Source organism: Microcaecilia unicolor, chromosome 2 (assembly GCF_901765095.1).
Source record: "Microcaecilia unicolor chromosome 2, aMicUni1.1, whole genome shotgun sequence".
Taxonomy (NCBI): Eukaryota; Metazoa; Chordata; class Amphibia; order Gymnophiona; family Siphonopidae; genus Microcaecilia; species Microcaecilia unicolor.
In genome coordinates this window covers 70297026-70315287 of record NC_044032.1, presented here as the reverse complement: position 1 = coordinate 70315287, position 18262 = coordinate 70297026, and the positions used below count along the sequence as shown (strand labels likewise).

At 48.6% G+C, this 18262-nt stretch overlaps 1 protein-coding gene across 1 annotated transcript in view; it reads right to left on the bottom strand.

Annotated features, from left to right (window-relative positions):
* SPEF2 (sperm flagellar 2) overlaps positions 1 to 16927 on the bottom strand; it is a gene marked incomplete at its 5' end in the record, with an annotated part of 550273 nt that extends 533346 nt beyond the window's left edge. Inside the window, one exon of the mRNA XM_030191922.1 lies at positions 16779 to 16927. Within this exon, the coding sequence (XP_030047782.1) occupies positions 16779 to 16927 (149 nt within the window). The remainder of the gene's footprint in view (positions 1 to 16778) is intronic.
* Between the last annotated feature and the right edge of the window lie 1335 nt (positions 16928 to 18262).

The following is an 18262-nucleotide window of genomic DNA, read 5'->3' as shown; positions in this document are numbered from 1 at the left end:
TCCGCTGCACCACGCGGCCCACCAGAGGCCACAGCGGAAAGACATAGAGCAACTGTTGAGCCGGCCACGGGAGCACTAACGCGTCGATGCCCTCGGCCCGAGGATCTCTTCGACGACTGAAGAAGCGAGAGACCTGAGCGTTGTTGGCCGATGCCATGAGATCCAGCACCGGTCGACCCCACTCCAACACCAGTCGATTGAACACTGAGGGATGGAGGGACCACTCCCCGGGGTCTAACGTGTGCCTGCTTAGAAAATCCGCGCTCACGTTGTCCACCCCTGCCACGTGGCCCGCCGAGAGGCCCTGAAGATGAGCCTCTGCCCACAACATTAACTCCGCCGCCTCCACAGCTAACGCTTGGCTCTTCGTTCCCCCCTGCCGATTTACATATGCGACGGCCGTGGCATTGTCGGAAAGAACCCTGACTGCCTTGCCTTCTAGCAGGCTCTGAAAGGACCGAAGAGCCAACCGAATTGCTCGAGTCTCCAGGCGATTGATGGACCAAGATGCTTCCTCCAACGTCCAACGTCCTTGGGCTACCTGACCCAGGCAATGCGCTCCCCAGCCCGAGAGACTCGCATCCGTGGTCAGCACCGTCCAATTGGGAGTGTCCAGCGGCACGCCCTTCGCTAGATTCGGAGAGTGGAGCCACCAGCGAAGGCTGCGAAGGGCAACCCCCGACAGAGGGAACCTCTCCTCCAGGTCCTGAGACTGAGGAGACCAACGAGACAACAAAGCTCTCTGTAATTCTCTCATATGGGCCCTGGCCCAAGGCACCACCTCTATTGTTGCCGCCATCAGACCCAACACCTGAAGATACGCCCGAGCCGACGGCGCTCTCTGCGCTCGGAGCTGACGGATCTGCCCCTGCAGCTTGGAAATGCGAGGAGCTGTCAAAAACACCCGGCCCTTCTTCGTGTCGAAGCGAACTCCCAGATACTCCAGGGACTGGGAAGGCACCAGGTGACACTTTGCCAGATTGACCACCCAACCCAGCGACTGCAAGAAGGTCACCACACGGCCGGTCGCCTCCTCGCTCTCCGACCTTGATTTGGCCCGAATCAACCAGTCGTCCAGATACGGATGAACCAAAATGCCCTGCAAGCGCAGCGCCGCCGCCACCACCACCATCACCTTGGAAAAGGTGCGGGGCGCAGTCGCCAGGCCGAAGGGAAGCGCACAAAACTGAAAATGTCTCCCTAAGACCACAAAGCGAAGAAAACGCTGGTGCGCCTCTAGAATGGGAATGTGTAAGTAAGCCTCTGTCAGGTCTAGAGAAGTCAGAAACTCTCCTTCTTGCACCGCTACAATAACTGAGCGTAATGTCTCCATCCGAAAGGAGGGAACCTTTAGGGCTGCATTGACCTTCTTGAGGTCTAAAATGGGCCGGAAGGCACCCTCTTCCTTCTTGGGCACCACGAAGTAAATGGAGTAACAGCCCGTACCCCTTTCTAACATGGGAACAGGTACCACCGCCCCTAAACCGATTAGACGCGACAGAGTGGCCCGTACTGCTCTTGCCTTGCATCTTGAATGACAGGGAGACACGAGAAAGAAATCGGAGAGAGGACTGTCGAACTCTAGGGCGTACCCGTCTCGCACTATCTGCAGTACCCACTGGTCTGACGTGATCTGGACCCACCTCTGGTAAAACAAGCGTAAGCGAGCCCCCACGCGAACGAGAGGCTGGGTCCCCAAACCATCATTGCGACACACGGGACGGCCCGGACGCTCCCGAAGAGGAGCCTCGCCCCCCGCGACGGCCACCTCGAAAGGACTGGGTTCTCTGGAAAAACCGACCCCTAGTCCCCCCAGAAGACCTACCGGGCCGATACCGCCGAGCCTCCTGAAACCGCCCCCGCCCTGCAGCCCCCTTAGGCACCTTGGGACGAAGCTCAGGAAGCCGCGGGGCCTTAGCATCACCAAGACCCTTCACCAACTTATCCAATTCCTCCCCGAAAAGCAAAGAGCCTCTAAAAGGAAGGGAACAAAGTTTAGCCTTGGAGGCGGCATCGGCCACCCAGCCCCGCAACCACAGGGCCCGCCGAGCCGCCACCGCAAAGGTCATGTTCTTAGCAGACGCCCTCAACAAATCGTACAGCGCATCCGCCAAGAACGACGACCCCATTTCCAACTTGGCCAGATCTTGAACAAGAGAAGCCCTATCAGCCTGCGGGCTATCCAGGAGCCTCTCAGCCCAGCGAAAACACGCCCGAGCCACCAGACCTCCACAAACAGACGCTTGCAGCGCCAAGGCAGACAGATCAAAACTCCGCTTTAGGAAGGTCTCCAATTTCCTATCCTGAGGGTCCCGCAACGCGGCCCCCCCATCCACTGGAATAGCAGTAGCCTTAGTCACTGCCGTCACCACGGCATCCACCGTCGGGGGCCTGAGAGAATCTCTGTCCTCCTGAGGAAGAGGATAGAGCTTGGTCATAATCCGAGCCACCTTACATTGAGCCTCCGGCGACTGCCACTCCTGCGTGATCATATCTCTCAAGTCCGCATTCATAGGGAAAGAGCGAGAGACCCGCCTGATCCCCTTAACCAGAGGGTCCACCTGCTTCCCATCCCCAATGGGAGCTGCCGCAGGATCAAACCTTAAAGTGGCAGACACCTGCTCAATGAGTTCAGATAATTCATCCCTGTGAAAAATCCAAACCACCGAGGGGTCTTCCCCTGGCAAAGGCAGGTCTCCATCCTGCCCTGCAACCGACCCCTCCTCCTCTTCCAGGGGGCTAAAATCGCCCTCAGAATCCGGAGGAGAAAAAACCTCTACATCTTCAGAGCACTCCACACGTGGCCTTTTAGCGATAGCCCCCCCCAACCTGGGACTAAGGGACTCTGCACCCGATGGGCCCGCCTTCCAAGCCTGAAACAAACTCCAAACAAACTCCGGAGGGAACCCCATGCTGCCCGAGGCCTCCCCCCCAGCGGGGCTCGAAATCGGGAGAGACTGTGGTCCCACGACCGTCTCAGCGCCCAAAAGACCCGAATCCAAGATGGCGGCGGTTCCCGCCAAAATCGGAACCGCCGCTGAAGCGCCAAACTGAGCCGCAGCAACCTCCTGCGATCCCGCCGAAGGAACCTCCGCTGCTAACACCGGTGGCGCGAGGGATAGGGCCTTGGGCTCTCCACAGAACCGGCAGGGACCGCCAGCCGCGTCTACACCCCGACGCGCACACAGCCGGCAACGAAGCAACTTCCCCGACATACTCGCGCCTCAGAAACAGCTGATTACAACAACCGGCGAACAGCAAAGAAAAGAAAAAACACTCACCGGCGCTTAATTACTGGCTCAGCTCTCCCAGACCAGCTGAACAACTCCGGAAACACCGGAGTGCAGCTCCTGCAGCTCTCCACACGAGGTGTGCTCTTTTTTTTTTTTTTTAAACTTTATTTGAGCCCTGCTGCTATTATCTGTATGGCACTCAAGGCTGCAGGATTAACACTGCAGCCGAGACACAACGCTGCCCAAAGCGGGAGAGCCAGTCGGGGGGAGGGACCCGGCCACCCGGGTGTGACACCCCAGAGGGGACAATGGTAGGCCCCACCGGACCTACCAAGCCCTTGCACACCACAGAATTCCAGGCACAGGGATTAACACTGTTCTTTCATCAATTTATCCCCAGAAACCAACTGAAGATTAACTAATCTCACAACAAGGAACCTAAATCCTACCAGACCGGACAAGCTGCACAGGCTGCATGTCTACCCTGAGACTGAGAAAATACTGGAGATAGAGGGCTAGCACAGGTTATATGTATTCAGTTTGAAGTTAGTGTTCTCAGTCTCCCTCTGCTGGTAGGCATGCATAACCCAAGCGTCTTGACCGGTCTGGAGGGTTGCTGAGGAACGGGGCTTTTTTACTAGTAAAACTATATGCCTCTTATAACTCTATCTCATACGTACAAGTACACATTATGAGTACTCACATACCTATATATGACCCAGATGTAGGCATGTTCATGTGAGGAATGTAGGTGGAGTGCACCTACGCATATACTTCAGCCACATACATTTATAGCAGCTCCTGAGCTGGTATAAATGTACATGGTTGTGTTTTAGCTGTGATTTAGGATGTTTTTGTGATAGTATTTTATTAAGACACATGTGCCTATACACATTTTTAGAATGGGCTTATAACAGGCACCTACTTGACCTCCATACCTAGGTGACCTGTTATAAAATTACCCTTCATGTATTATCTGATTTGTTTCCATTAATCCCAAAGGAAAAAGCAAAGAGCATTTTTAGCATGCATGTTTTACAGGACTATTTAATAGGGAGAAATTCCTCCCTGCTTTTGCAGTCTAGATGATCCCCACACAGGTCATTTACACCCCTCTGTGAAATAAAGCCCTCCCTAGGTTATCCTTCCTTCCTCCCTAAGTAAATACAAGATCCCTTTTGAGGTATTTTTCTTTTCTACTTTCTCATTGTCCCTTCTGACACAAAGTCCCATTAGAAGCATCCCTGTTCCTCTTACTTCTGCCTCCCCCTTCCCTAAGAAAAGTCAACCCCAAGCTGTCCAGGGCATCCTTGCACTCTACATCCAGCTATGACATGGCAACCTGACTGCAAATGATACCACCTAACAAAGCAATGGCATTCACAGTCAGGACAGAAACCTGCTAGCACGAGGGCTCCATAATGCTTCCTACTGGCAAAGAAAGGAACCACAAGAATAATAAGCATCCATTCTGGAAGAATAGAGGAGGAAGTCAAAGGACGTAGTGTTGATATTCTAGAAGGCATAGCTCACTGGTTCCCAAACCTGATCCTGGAGGCATCCAGTCAGGTTTTCAGGATATCCACAATGAATATTCAAGAGATAGATTTGTAAGAGGTGGAGGCACTGCATGCAAATCTCTTCATGAATATTCATTGTGGATATCCTGAAAACCTGACTGGCTGGGGTGCCTCCAGAACCAAGTTTGGGAATCACTGGCATAGCTTGACTCTTCTTTTTTGGGTGGAGTAGTGGAAGGGAGCGGTCATGCCACAGAGTAGGCAGGCTTAACTCTACTTGTGGAGGGGGTATGGGGAGTAAGAGAATGGGATGCCCACAGTCAGGGCTCTTTGTCAGATGTGAATAAGGGAGGATAAGAAGGAATTAGATTACCTGTAGGTGCCTTGAGCTTACTCAGGGATAGGGAGGAACAAATGCTCTAGAGGCGTTCTTGTTGTTGAAGGGTGAGAATGAGGAAGTGAGGATGTTCCATACAGGGCTCTTCTGAATTGCAGGAAAAAAGAAATCCTTTCTGCTAACCAGTCTCAAAATGGCAAACACAAAGAAATTGCAGTAGGGGCTTTATATTGTTTCATAAGCGAATGCTACAAACAGCAGAAATTTTGTTCCAGTCAATATTCAGCCAGTGGTTGTGTTTATTTCTTTTTTTTTTTTTTTACACACTTACCATTGCCAGTTAAGTTAGACCTCAATATTCCATGTCATGCCACAAGCAGGCACCAGCATTCAATATCCAAGCCTCAGTGGATAGGAGACAGCCACCGGCCTGAATGGATAGGAGACAGTCTGACTGGAGACAGGCCTGAACGGATAGAAGACACTTATGTATATCGGTTGGCACCCACATAAGGGTATCTGGCTAGGTCCCCCTCGATTCCAATGCCCACTCCCTCCCTCGTTTTCCCTCGGAAGAGCAATGGGCTCTCCCCCAACTCCAATCTCCTCTGGAACAACATGAGCCCCTACTGACTCCCATCCTCCTTCCTTCCTTCCCTCCCGCACTCCCTCCTGAAAAGCAAAGATACTTACCTGTAGCTGGTGTTCTCTAAGGACAGAAGGCCACTTAATCTCACATATGGGTGACATCATCCGACGGAGCCCCGGTGCGGACGCTGAATCCTCCCACCGCATATGTGCTGGTGCCTTCCCACCCGATGCTCGAGTGCAGGTTCCTCAGTCAGATGAAAAGCATAAAGAGAACAACCAAACAACTCGTATGGGAGATGGGAGGGCATGTGAGAATAAGCGGCCTGGTGTCCTCAGAGAACACCAGCTACAGGTAAGTATCTTTGATTTCTCCGAGGACAAGCAGGCCATGTTATTCCCTAGCTAACAGGCTCACCAAAAACAAGAAAGCTAGAATAATGGAGTCTTGAAATGTTGAGACTAAAACTTCAATCAACCTGAAACAATATACATACTAGCTGTGCAGGTGCAGCCTGGAACAGAATAAAACAGGACCTAGGAGGGCGGAGTTAGGTTCTGGACACCGAACAAATTCTGTAGAACTGCCTGTCCAAACTGACTGTCGCATCAGGTGTCCTGATTCAAACAGTACTGGGATGTGAATGTGTGGACTGAAGATGACGTTGCAGCCTTGCAAATCTCCTCTATGGAGGCTGATCTCAAGAAGGCTACCAACGCAGCAATGGCTCTGACATTGTGAGCCGTGATATGTCCCTCAAGAGTCAGCCCAGCCTGGGCATAAGCAAAGAAGATGCATCTGCTATCCAATTTGAAAGTGTACGTTTGCCGATGGCCACCTTCAACCTGTTGGGGTCAAAAGAAATGAAAAGCTGAGTGGACTGTCTATGTACTTGATTCCATTCCTGATAGAAGGCTAAGGCTCGCATGCAGTCTAAAGTATGTAGCACACTTTCGCCAGGATGGGCATGAGGTCTGGGGAAAAATGTCAGAAGAACAATTGACTGGTTAAGATGGAATGTCGACACAACCTTAGGAAGGAACCTGGGGTACATGTGGAGGACTACTCTGAAGTGGTAAAATTTAATTTATGGTGGGTGAGCTACTAGGGCTTGGAGCTCGCTAACTCTGCGAGCTGAAGTAACCGCCACCAGAAATACAACTTTCCAGGTCAAAAACTTCAGATAGCAGGTATCCAGAGGCTCAAAAGGAGCTTTCATCAGCTAGCTGAGGACTATGTTAAGATCCCATGACAAAACTGGAGTTTTGGTAGGGGACTTTGTCAACAGTAAACCTCTCATGAAGTGAACAACTAAATGTTGTACAGAGATGGACTCGCCTCCTACACGCTGATGATAAGCACCAGTAGCCTTAAGATGACCCTTACAAAGTTGATTTTCAAACCAGAGAGGTGCAGGAGGTTCTCAAGCAGTTTTTTGTGTAGGGCAAGAGAAGGGATCTAAGGCCTTGCCCCCACACCAGACAGCAATCCTTCTCCATTTAAAAGAGTAACACCTCTTAGTAGGGTCTTTCCTGGAAGCCTACAAGATATGGGAGACACCCTCAGGCAATCCGAAGGGTTCGAGTTCTACTCTCTCAACATCCAGAGCCATGAGGGTCAGAGATTGGAGGTTGGGATGCAGAAGGGACCCCTCATTCTGCGTGAAGAGGGTCGGACAACAGTCCAATCTCCACGGATCCGTCTGAAGACAACTCCAGAAGAAGAATGGCCAATGAGGAGCGATCAGTATCATGGGTGCCCTCAGTCTTGACTGAGTTTCAGCAAGGTTTTCGCTATCAGAGGTACAGGAGGACACGCATACAGAAGCCCTCTTCCCCAACGTAGGAGAAAGGTATCTGATGCTTGTCTGCCATGCAAGCTGAGCCTGGAGCAGAACTGAGGGATCTTGCTGATGAGATGACTGACGAAAAGATCCACCAAGAGGGTGCTCCACTCTTGGAAGTTCTTTCGGGCTATGCCCATGTCAACAGACCACTAATGCAGTTGCAATATCCTGCAGAGTCTGTCCGCCAGGCAGTTGTTCTTGCCAGCAAGGTATACGGCGCAGAGCCCACTGCCACATAACTACCGCTTCCTGACACAAAGGGTACGACCCTGTACCCCCCTGCTTGTTGACATAAAACATCACAACCTGTCTGAATTTGGATAATGCGGTTTTGGAGTCGATCTCTAAAAGCTTTTAGAGCTTTCCAAATGGCCCATAGCTCGAGGAGACTGATTTGAAGACAAGCCTCCAGAGTGGACCACTAACCTTGAGTATGAAGCCCATTCACATCACCTCCCCAACCTAGGTTGGATGCATCCACTGTCAACATCTTTTGATGCAGTGGAATTTGGAATGGAAGTCCCCGAGTCAAATTGGACCAGATCGTCCACCAGAGAAGGGTGTGAGCCAACTCCGGTAGGTAGCAAATTACATCTGTTAAGTTCCCCGTGGCTTGAGACCACTGAGAGGCTAAGTTGTCCACTGGGCTGCTCTCAAAATGGAGTTATGCCATGGGAGTGACGTGCACTGTGGAGGCCATGTGGCCCATCAGTCTCAACATCTGCAAAGCTGAAACCTGCTGGCTTGCCACGGACTGCGAGGCAAGTGCTACCAAGGTATCCGCTCTCGCTAGAGGAAGTAAGGCATGAACCTGCTCTCTATCTAGCAGGGCTCCTATGTACATAAGAACATAAGCACCGCCATACTGGGAAAAGACCAAGGGTCCATCAAGCCCAGCATCCTGTCTCCGACAGTGGCCAATCCAGGCTTCAAGAACCCGGCAAAAACCATTAAAAAAATTAATTTTTAATAATGTTCAATGGACTTTTCCCTCAGGAATCTGTCCAAACCCCCTTTAAACTCTGTAAGGCTAGCTGCTGTCACTACCATTTTCCAGCAACGAGTCCAGAGTCCAACTACACGCTGAGAAAAGAAAAACTTTCTCCTGTTTTGTTTTAAATCTGCCATATTCTAGCTTCATCTTGTGTCCCCTGGTTGTTGAAAGTGTAAACAAACGCTTCACATCTGTCCGTTCTACTCCGCTCATTATCTTGTAGACTTCTATCATATCACCCCTCAGGCCTCCTTTTCTCCAAGCTGAAGAGCCCTAACCTTCTCAGTCTTTCCTCATAAGGAAGTCGTTCCATCCCTTTTATCATTTTCGTCGCCCTTCTCTGCACCTTCTCCAATCCTTTATATCTTTTTTGAGATGCAGCGACCAGAATTGGACACAATATTCGAGGTGCGGTCGCACCATGGAGCGATACAACGGCATTATAACATCATTGTGTTTGTTTTATATCCCTTTCCTAATAATACCCAACATTCTGTGCGCTTTCTTAGCCGCAGCAGCACACTGAGCAGAAGTTTTTAACGTCTTACCAACGATGACTCCTAGATCCCTTTCTAGGTCTGTGACTCCTAACGCGGAACCTTGCATGACATATCTGTAATTCGGGTTCCTCTTACCCACATGCATCACTTTGCACTTGTCAACATTGAACTTCATCTGCCACTTGGACGCCCAATCCCCCAGTCTCGCGAGGTCCTCCTGTAATCTTTCACACTCCTCCTGCGACTTGACGACCCTGAATAATTTAGTGTCATCTGCGAATTTAATTACCTCACTAGTTACTCCCATTTCTAGGTCATTTATAAATATGTTAAAAAGCAGTGGTCCCAGTACAAACCCCTACGGGACCCCACTAACTACCCTTCTCCATTGAGAATACTGACCATTCAATCCTACTCTCCGCTTCCTATCTTTCAACCAGTTCCTAATCCATAGTAATACCCTACCTCCGATCCCATGACTCTCCAGTTTCCTCTGGAGTCTTTCATGAGGCACTTTGCCAAACGCCTTTTGAAAATCCAGATACACAATATCCACTGGCTCCCCATTGTCCACATGTTTGTTCACCCCCTCAAAAAAATGCAGTAGATTGGTGAGGCAAGACTTCCCTTCACTAAATCCGTATTGACTAGGTCTCATCAGCCCATGTTTTTGTATGTGCTCTGTAATTTTATTCTTAATAATAGCCTCTACCATTTTGCCCGGTACCAACGTCAGACTCACCGGTCTATAATTTCCTGGATCTCCTCTGGAACCTTTTTTAAAAATCGGCGTAACATTGGCTACCCTCCAGTCTTCCGGTACCACACCTGACTTTAGGGATAGATTGCATATTACTAACAGTAGCTCTACAAGTTAATTTTTCAGTTCTATTAATACTCTGGGATGAATACCATCTGGTCCTGGTGATTTACTACTCTTCAGTTTGTAGAACTGACCCATTACATCCTCCAAGTTTACAGAGAATTTGTTTAGTTTCTCTGACTCGCTTGCTTCAAATACCCTTTCCGGCACCGGTGTCCCACCCAAATCCTCCTCGGTGAAGACCGACGCAAAGAATTCATTTAATTCTCCGCTATGGCTTTGTCTTCCCTGATCGCCCCTTTAACACCATTTTCGTTCCAACAGCCCAACCGATTCTTTAGGCCGGCTTCCTGCTTTTAATGTATCTAAAAAGAATTTTACTATGTATTTTCGCTTCTAACGCTAACTTTTTTTCAAAGTCCTTTTTTGCCCTCCTTATCTCCGCTTTACATTTGGCTTGGCATTCCTTATGTTTTATCTTGTTATTTTTCAGTTGGTTCTCCTTCTCCACTTTCTGAAGGATTGTTTTTTGGCTCTAATGGCTTCCACACCTTACTGTTTAGCCACGCCAGCTGACGTTTGCTCTTTTTTCCTCTTTCTAATACGCGGAATATATTTCTCCTGTACCTCTAGGATGGTGTTTTTGAACAGAATCCACGCCTGATGCAAGTTTTTTACCCTGTGGGCTGCTCCTTTCAGTCTTTTTTTCACAGTTTTTCTCATTCTATCGTAATCACCTTTTCTAAAGTTAAACGCTAGTGTATTTGATTTCCTAAGTTCACTTACTTCAATGCCAATATCAAAAACTGATCATATTATGATCACTGTTAACAAGTGGCCTCGCACTGTTACCCCCCGAACTAGATCATGAGCTCCACTAAGGACTCTAATATTTTTCCTTCTCTTGTCGGGCTCCTGAACCAGCTGTTCCATGAAGCTGTCCTTGATTTCATCAAGAAATTTTATCTCCCTGGCGCGTACCGATGTTACATTAACCCAGTCTATATCCGGATAATTGAAAGCACCCATTATTATTACACTAGTAAAAAAAGGCCCGTTTCTGAAAGAAATGAAACGGGCGCTAGCAAGGTTGTCTTCTAATGACAATTATGTTTTTAAGGGAACTGTTAGGAGAAAGTATGTGTAAGAGAGAGTATGTGTGAGAGAGTGAATGAGTATGTGTCAGAGAGTGAGTATGTGTGAGAGAAAGTGTGTGTGTGAGAGAAAGAGTGTGTGTCAGAGAGCGAGAGTGTGATTGAGAGACAGAATGTGTGTGTCTATCTGTGTGAGTGAGAGTGTAGTGTGTGTCCCATGTGCACCAATTATGCTCTCTCCCCTGCATTCATCCATATGCAGCAAACAGCCTCTATGCCCTGCCCCCTTCATCCATCCATGTGCAGCATCTCTCCCTGCTCCCTCCATCCATCGCGGTGCAGCAATTCTCCTCTGTCCCTTGCCCTCCCCCCTACATGTGCATCAACTCTGCATTCTTTCCCTGGCCTCTTCCTCCATCCACCCATATCCAGGGCCCCCCTCCCTCCATTTCTCTCCCCTCTGAGTTCTCATCTCTGTGTGCCCTCCGAGTTCCAGGCCCCCCTCCCCCCTGAGGTCCAGGACCCCCCTCCCCCCTTTGAGTTCCAGGATCCCCTCCCTCCCCTCCCCTTCCCTTCGAGTTCCAGGATCCCCTCCCTCTCCCCCCCCCCCCCCCTTTGAGTTCCAGGACCCCTCCCTCCCCTCCTCTTCGAGTTCAGGATCCCCTCCCTCCCCTTCAAGTTCCAGGACCCCCTCTCTCCCCTCCAAATTCCATGCCCCCCATTCTCGTTCGAGTTCCACACCCCTGCACCTCCCTCCCCTTCGAGTTCCAGGACCCCCTCCCCTTTGAGTTCCCAGGTCCACCCCCTCCCCTCCCCTCCGCAGGACCTCCCCTCCCCCTTCGACTTGGAGGACGCCCCCTCCCTCCGAGGTCCACGCCCCCCTCGCCCCGCCCTCGAGGGAACTCTTTATAGTTGCCAGCCCCCGCGCCTCCCTCTCTCTCTCTGCCCTCTAAGCACGACCTGTCCCTCCGGCAGCCTCTCGCCTTCCTAAGTGCTGTGTCCACAGTGAAGGCGAACAGCGCTTGACAGTGCCTTCGCATGTGTCTCAGCTCTGCCTCTGGTCCCGCCCTCATTTCCTGATTCAGGAAGGCGGGGGACCAGAGGCAGAGCTGAGACACATGTGAAGGCAGTGTGAAGCACTGCTCGCCTTCACTGTGGATGCCGCATCCCATGCTAAGAATTTTTAAAATACAGCCAGCACTTAGGAAGGTGAGGGGCTGCCAGAGGACAGGTCGTGCTTGGAGGGCAGAGAGAGGGAGGGGAGGGAGGCGCGGGGGCTGGCAACTATAAAGAGTTCCCTCGAGGCGGGGCGATTACGACCCTACATGGCTTCACTGCCACATTGAGGTACAGTAGGTTTTTCTCAGTTCCTGGAGGGCTCACCATACAGTATAAGGGATTTATGGTGAGATGTGCATCTGGAATAGAGAGTTGCACGGGGACAGAAATCCTACCCATCCCCGCCCTCCCTGCTGGAATCTTACCCGTCCCCACCCATCCCCGCAAAAATTTAAACCATCCCAACCCGTCCCCGCAAGAATTTAACCCATCCTCACCCATCCCCGTAAGAATTTAACCCATCCCCGTAAGAATTTAATAGTACATAAAAGAAAGTTCCAGTCAGCTCCCTTTCTGGATTTGAGCCACAGCACTGTAGGCAAGGAAGGAATGGGAAGTTGGAACTTGGAACACTCTGGTGCGCACATGTAAGATTGTCTCTGATTCACTGGCAGTGTGTGCTGAGAGGCCGCCACATGCACGCGCCAGTAGGGTCAAGGTGACATCTGATTCTCGTGCCTGTGTCAGAGCTGAGGTCTGTGCACCAGCCTGGGAGCAAAGAGATTAATAGTAACATAGTAAGTGACAGCAAATAGACCTGAACGGTCCATCCACTCTGCCCAATAGTCACACTCATGATCAATTCATCATTAAATCAACGAGTGTGATATTATATACTTGATTATGGTCTTTCTTTCGTGTTTCTGGAACAAAGACCACAGGAGTCTATCTGGCCCCATCCTTATGTTCCAACTGCTGGAGTTGCCATCAAAGCCCACTCCAGCCTATTCATGTTCTCATTTGTGGGACACAGACCGTAAAAGTCTGTCCAGCACTGTCCTCATGTTCCAGCCACTGAAGTTGCTAAGCCCTTTCCAGCCCATCCTACACCAGATTGCCATGTATGAGACACAGAACATACAAGTCTGTCAGGTATCAGCTCTAGTTCATCACAGCCAGAGTCGCCATCTAAGTGTCACTTGACATATCCACACACATGCAGCCATTTAAAGTTAGCTTTTATATAACTTCCATTTTCTAATTAGAGATCCTCTGTGTTCATCCCACGCCTTTTTGAATTCCGTCATCATTTGTGACTCTACCACCTCCTTAATGGAAGACTTTCCACATTATGCTGTTAAAGCATGGAAGAAGAGGAGGAGGAGACAGCACTCAATAAATTGGTATTCGGTAGATGAGAGGCTGGTGCAGGTGCAGCTTACACTTCCACGGAAGCCCACAGAACTGGTTCCATCCCCGCGAGAACCCCGCAGGAACTGCCTCCGTCCCCGCGGGAACCCCGCAGAACTGCTTCCATCCCCGCGGGAACCCCCGCAGGAACTGCCTCCTTCCCCGCGGGAATCCCGCGGGTTCCGCGGGATTCCCGCGGGGACGGAAGCCGTGCAGCTCTCTAATCTGGAACCTTTTATGTGAAGTTCACTGCAGTGCCCCCTAGACTGCCCCACTGCTCTGCTGGGATGTCTGTGTGGCCAGTCAATAAAGAATGATGGCCCAGACATGCCAATGGCTGGTATTTGGGTTGTTTTTCTTTTGGATTTCTTTTCCCCCAAAATGGTCCCAAAAGAAAATACACTGAGCACAAACATTTAGAAAAAGGTGACTTTTGAACCAAAAAGAAAGATGTTTTTCAGGCTTGAAAACGGCTATGTCTGTCACATCAATTTTGGATGTTTTTAGCAAAATGTCCAAAATTGGACTCGCACATTTTATTGAAAATGACCCTCATACCCCCGGATTCTATATATAGTGACTAAAGTTGTACGCATTACTGATGTTGCGAGTGCAACTTAATTGATTAATGAGCCAATCAGTGCCAATAATTGGCTGCTAACAGCCAATTATTGGAGTTAATTGAACTTAATTGGGATTTACACAAGGATCATATTCTATTTCTTCAGGTACAAACTCAGGTCTCCTTTTACAAAGCGGTGCTACTGATTAGTGGCGCCCTGAATGCAAAGAGGCCCATTCAATTCCCATGTGCTTCTTCGCATTCAGCGCAATCGGTAATGCTGCTTTGTAAAAGGAACCCTCAGATTGTAAACCATTTTATATTGTAAAATCTCTTCCTAGTAAATGTCACAAACATTTCTGATAAAGAAAGAAAACATACTCCAAAATTCTCTGCTGTGGTGATCTCAAGAGCCCTGATAGCTTCATATTTCTGAGCTGACTAACCAGCACCCAGTCGTAACAGCATTTCTTAGCGATGTTCACTCCTATCTTCACCTACATAAGATAGTACTTATTATTTCTCTTGATCTTTCTGCAGCGTTCGATTAAGTTGACCACACTCTACTTCTTTCCCATCTTACAATCTGGGTATATCTGGTTTAGTTCTATCCTGGTTTTCTTTGTTTCTGTCAAAACCGTTCCTTAAAGAGTCCACTAGATCCTCCACCTCTAGTGTGCAACCCATTCACTGCGGGGTTCCCCAGGGATCCATTCTCTCTCCTCTTTTACTTAACTTATTCCTTAGCCCCTTGGCTACCTCATTCAATCTCTTGGCATCTTGGCATACTACTATGCTGACGACATTCTTTTGGTCTTCCCTGTTTCACCTTCACCTTGGCCATCTATTGCTCTATTGCAAGCATGTCTTGACAAAGTGGCAAACTGGTTACTAAAACACTAACTTGTATTAATAAATTAAAAACGGTTGCTTGCTGGCTTATTGGTTCTTGTTCCCCTCCTGTAACTCCTATTTCACTTTTTGGTTCAGCAGTTACCCCAGTACTCAAACTTTGCTATTTAGGAGTTATCTGGGATTTAGCATGTTCATTTATTCCACAGATCTCACAGTTGTCTAAAAATTCATTTTTTCTATTTCGTCAATTATGCACCATTCGTCCTCTTTTTGACTCTTGCCCTTATTGTGTCGTTGTTCACCAGTTGACTCAATTATTTTAATATCATATACACAGACCTACCTCAATTTGTCATGAAGAGACTACAATCCCTCCAGAACGTTGCGATCAAATTACTTTGCACGCCAAGACACTCTGATCATGTAACTCCACTACTCAAACGTTATCACTGGTTACCAGTTGATAAACATATAACATACAAGATAGCTCTCCTTGCTTTCAAAACCCTAAGACAAGGCCTCCCAGATTATCTTTCATGCCTGACCATCCACTATGCCCCCCAGGCTTCTCCACTCCATCAAGGACCATCAACTTGTTCTTCCCAGCCCAAAAAACGCACACTACAAATCCACAAGAAACACTGCATTCTTTTTCCTTTCCCCTTTCATCTGGAACTCTCTTCCTATTCATCTGCGCAGCGAATTCTCACTGAACTCTTTTAAGGCTAATTTAAAAACTTCTCTCTTTAAACAGAAATTTGAGGACGTGGGGTTACGGACACACCAGCATGGGATTTTTTTTTTTTTTGGGGGGGGGGGGGGGGGGGGGGGTTCTTAACATCTCTCTGACCTTACCTGTTAAGTATGAATGGCTTTTCTATTATTACTTTGTTCTTTTTCTCTTTTCTAACTTTATATATGTTATAGTTTTACGTAAACCGTTTTACTCTGCCTTGGCAGAGCGGTATATCAAGTTTTCATAAACATAAACACCCTTACACAAATACTTATGTACATCATCTTAAATCATCTTACACAAATACTTATGTACAAAGCACCTATCAACTTAATATGTTGGGGGGGAGGGGTGAAAAAATTCCTCAGGTAGTGCAAATGAAAGTTCATGTTTGTCTTTGAACATGATTAACTATTTTTGCACTGATGGCTAGTCCTTTGGAAGACTGAAAAGTAGTATATAAAAAAAAAACTCAGATATACAGAGCTTCCAAGTTATCTGGTTCCAGGGGGAAACATTTTGGCCAATCCTAGTTTTCAACTCACACCTCAATGCAGTGTGTTACAGAGCTTCCAAGTTACCCATTCCAGCATGGAGACTTTTTGACCAGTCCTAGACTTCTGGCAATCTCATCCTGGTGCATTATGGGTCCTGCAGCACTGATCTCAATGGGTAGAATCATGGACTACAAATACTACACTGTTTGGGGATACAAGTTTAAAACCAGGACTGGCCAAAAAGTCTCCCTCCTGGAATGGGCAACTTGGAAGCTCTGGTGTTATTGAAATTACAAGTTACCTTCCTACTACCCCTGCTTCCAGGGCTGCATAACTAGGTAGGTAGCCCCTGGAGGGGGGGCGGGGCAGGTGTTAAGACTGCAGGTTTGCTTAAGGCTCTCACTACCCTTGCACCAACTACGTGCTTCCAGCTGAACAGGAGCTGGAGAGTGTTTGCTGCCAGGCCATCGCCTCTCACGGCACGGCACACAGCATATAGCCAGGGGAGGGCGCTCGAAAGCCGCCCTAAGGCGAAACCAGTGACCGCGCCCGCCCCGCATCAGGAAGCCGCACTATAGGGGTAATTAACAGCGGTCTACTTAAAAAAAAAAACGGCTAAGAGTTCAGCCTCGTCCAGCTCACCTCTCTATACGGGTGGAAAGTTCCCCTCAACTTCGCAGTCCAATTAGTCCAGGCATCCCGGAACTCTACCGTCTTACTTACCCACAGGCTTTGAGATCCGGAGCTCCTCGTTCAGCCACTGACAGATTATCTGCGACATGGCTCCGGCGACAGTAAAGGAATCGGGAGGTGCACACAGGTACCACCACCAACCAGTACAGGATTCCCGGCCTCTCTTCCCGGCCGGCCGCGTCCCGTTACCAAGGAAAGAAGTGTTGCCAAGCGACGGTTCCTAAGGCCGCCGCCCTCTGCGACTCAGAATGTCACACGCAGCCGTACAAGAGCGCAAAGAGTTGTTATTAGGTGCACAGATAAGTGTGGGAGCGGCACCTGGTGGCCGGCGGTTGCTTTGCGGGGTTACTTTGGATGGTTATTATGAAATTGTGATTACCAGTGATGCACCATTTGCATATAGGCTAAGGCTGTAGAAGCAATGTTGCATATGATAGTTTTATGGGTTTACTTTGGGCAAGCGTAAATAAATAGAATTATAATAACCTAAGCAGCCCTTTTACAACGCCACGGTAGAGCTGCCGTGGCATTGGCACATGCCACTCCGGCACCACAGTGCCACCCCCAACACATGCCATTTCCTGCATAACTGGAAATATTTTTTATTTTTACTGTCAGGTTAACACAGGAGGGCGGTAAGGGGTTCCCCAGGAAATGGCTGCATTGCAAAGTTTGTACTTACCAAACAGCCATTTCCTTTAACAAAACAAAACAAAAACACTGCGGTAAAGGGGCCTCAGTGCACAGCAAATCCACATGCCAATGCCACCGTAGGGCCCCTTTTTCCGCAGCTTAGTAAAAGGGCCTCTAAGATGATGAGCACTCTGGCTTGCATAACTGTTCCAAATCCTTGAGAGCACAACTGCCTAATCATTTTTAGTCCTCCAAAGTTTCGTAAAGAGACAGCTTCCATTTGAGACTCAAAAGACAGTGTGGTGTCAAAATGAATAACAACAAACATTATTGAGGAGAAAATTCTCAGAACAATTTTAATTTCCAAAGTTTCGACAATTGGAACCCTGTGGGAGAGGCCAAGACGGGGAGGAGGGGTGGCAAGGAAATGAATGAGAGATAGTGATTACAGAGGGTAGAAATATGGTAATGGGAAGTAGATTAAAGATAAAAGAGAAAGTAGAGATGGGGAGGAGTAAGATAGGGAATGGGAGAGCTAGTGGGTGACTGAAGAAGATGGAAATTTGATAGGTAGATGAAAAGTAAAAAAGAGACTGAAGAAGGGTGAGAGAGAGGCAGAAAAGAGCTACAAAGGAATGATCAATATGTCAGAGGCAGGAATAGTGAGGGAACAGACAGGAGAGACGAGAAAGACAAATGGACTGCAGCTGCTTGAAGAAGAATTAGCAGACGACAGAGAGGAAGGTAGAAAAGAGAAATTGGAACCAGCAAGATGGAAAAATAACTCTTCTGAAAACCGTGCTGTTCTATTTTATTCTTTGTTGCTTTTATTTACTTTTGTAAGATGTGCTGCTTTACAATACTTTTACTTCATTCCATCA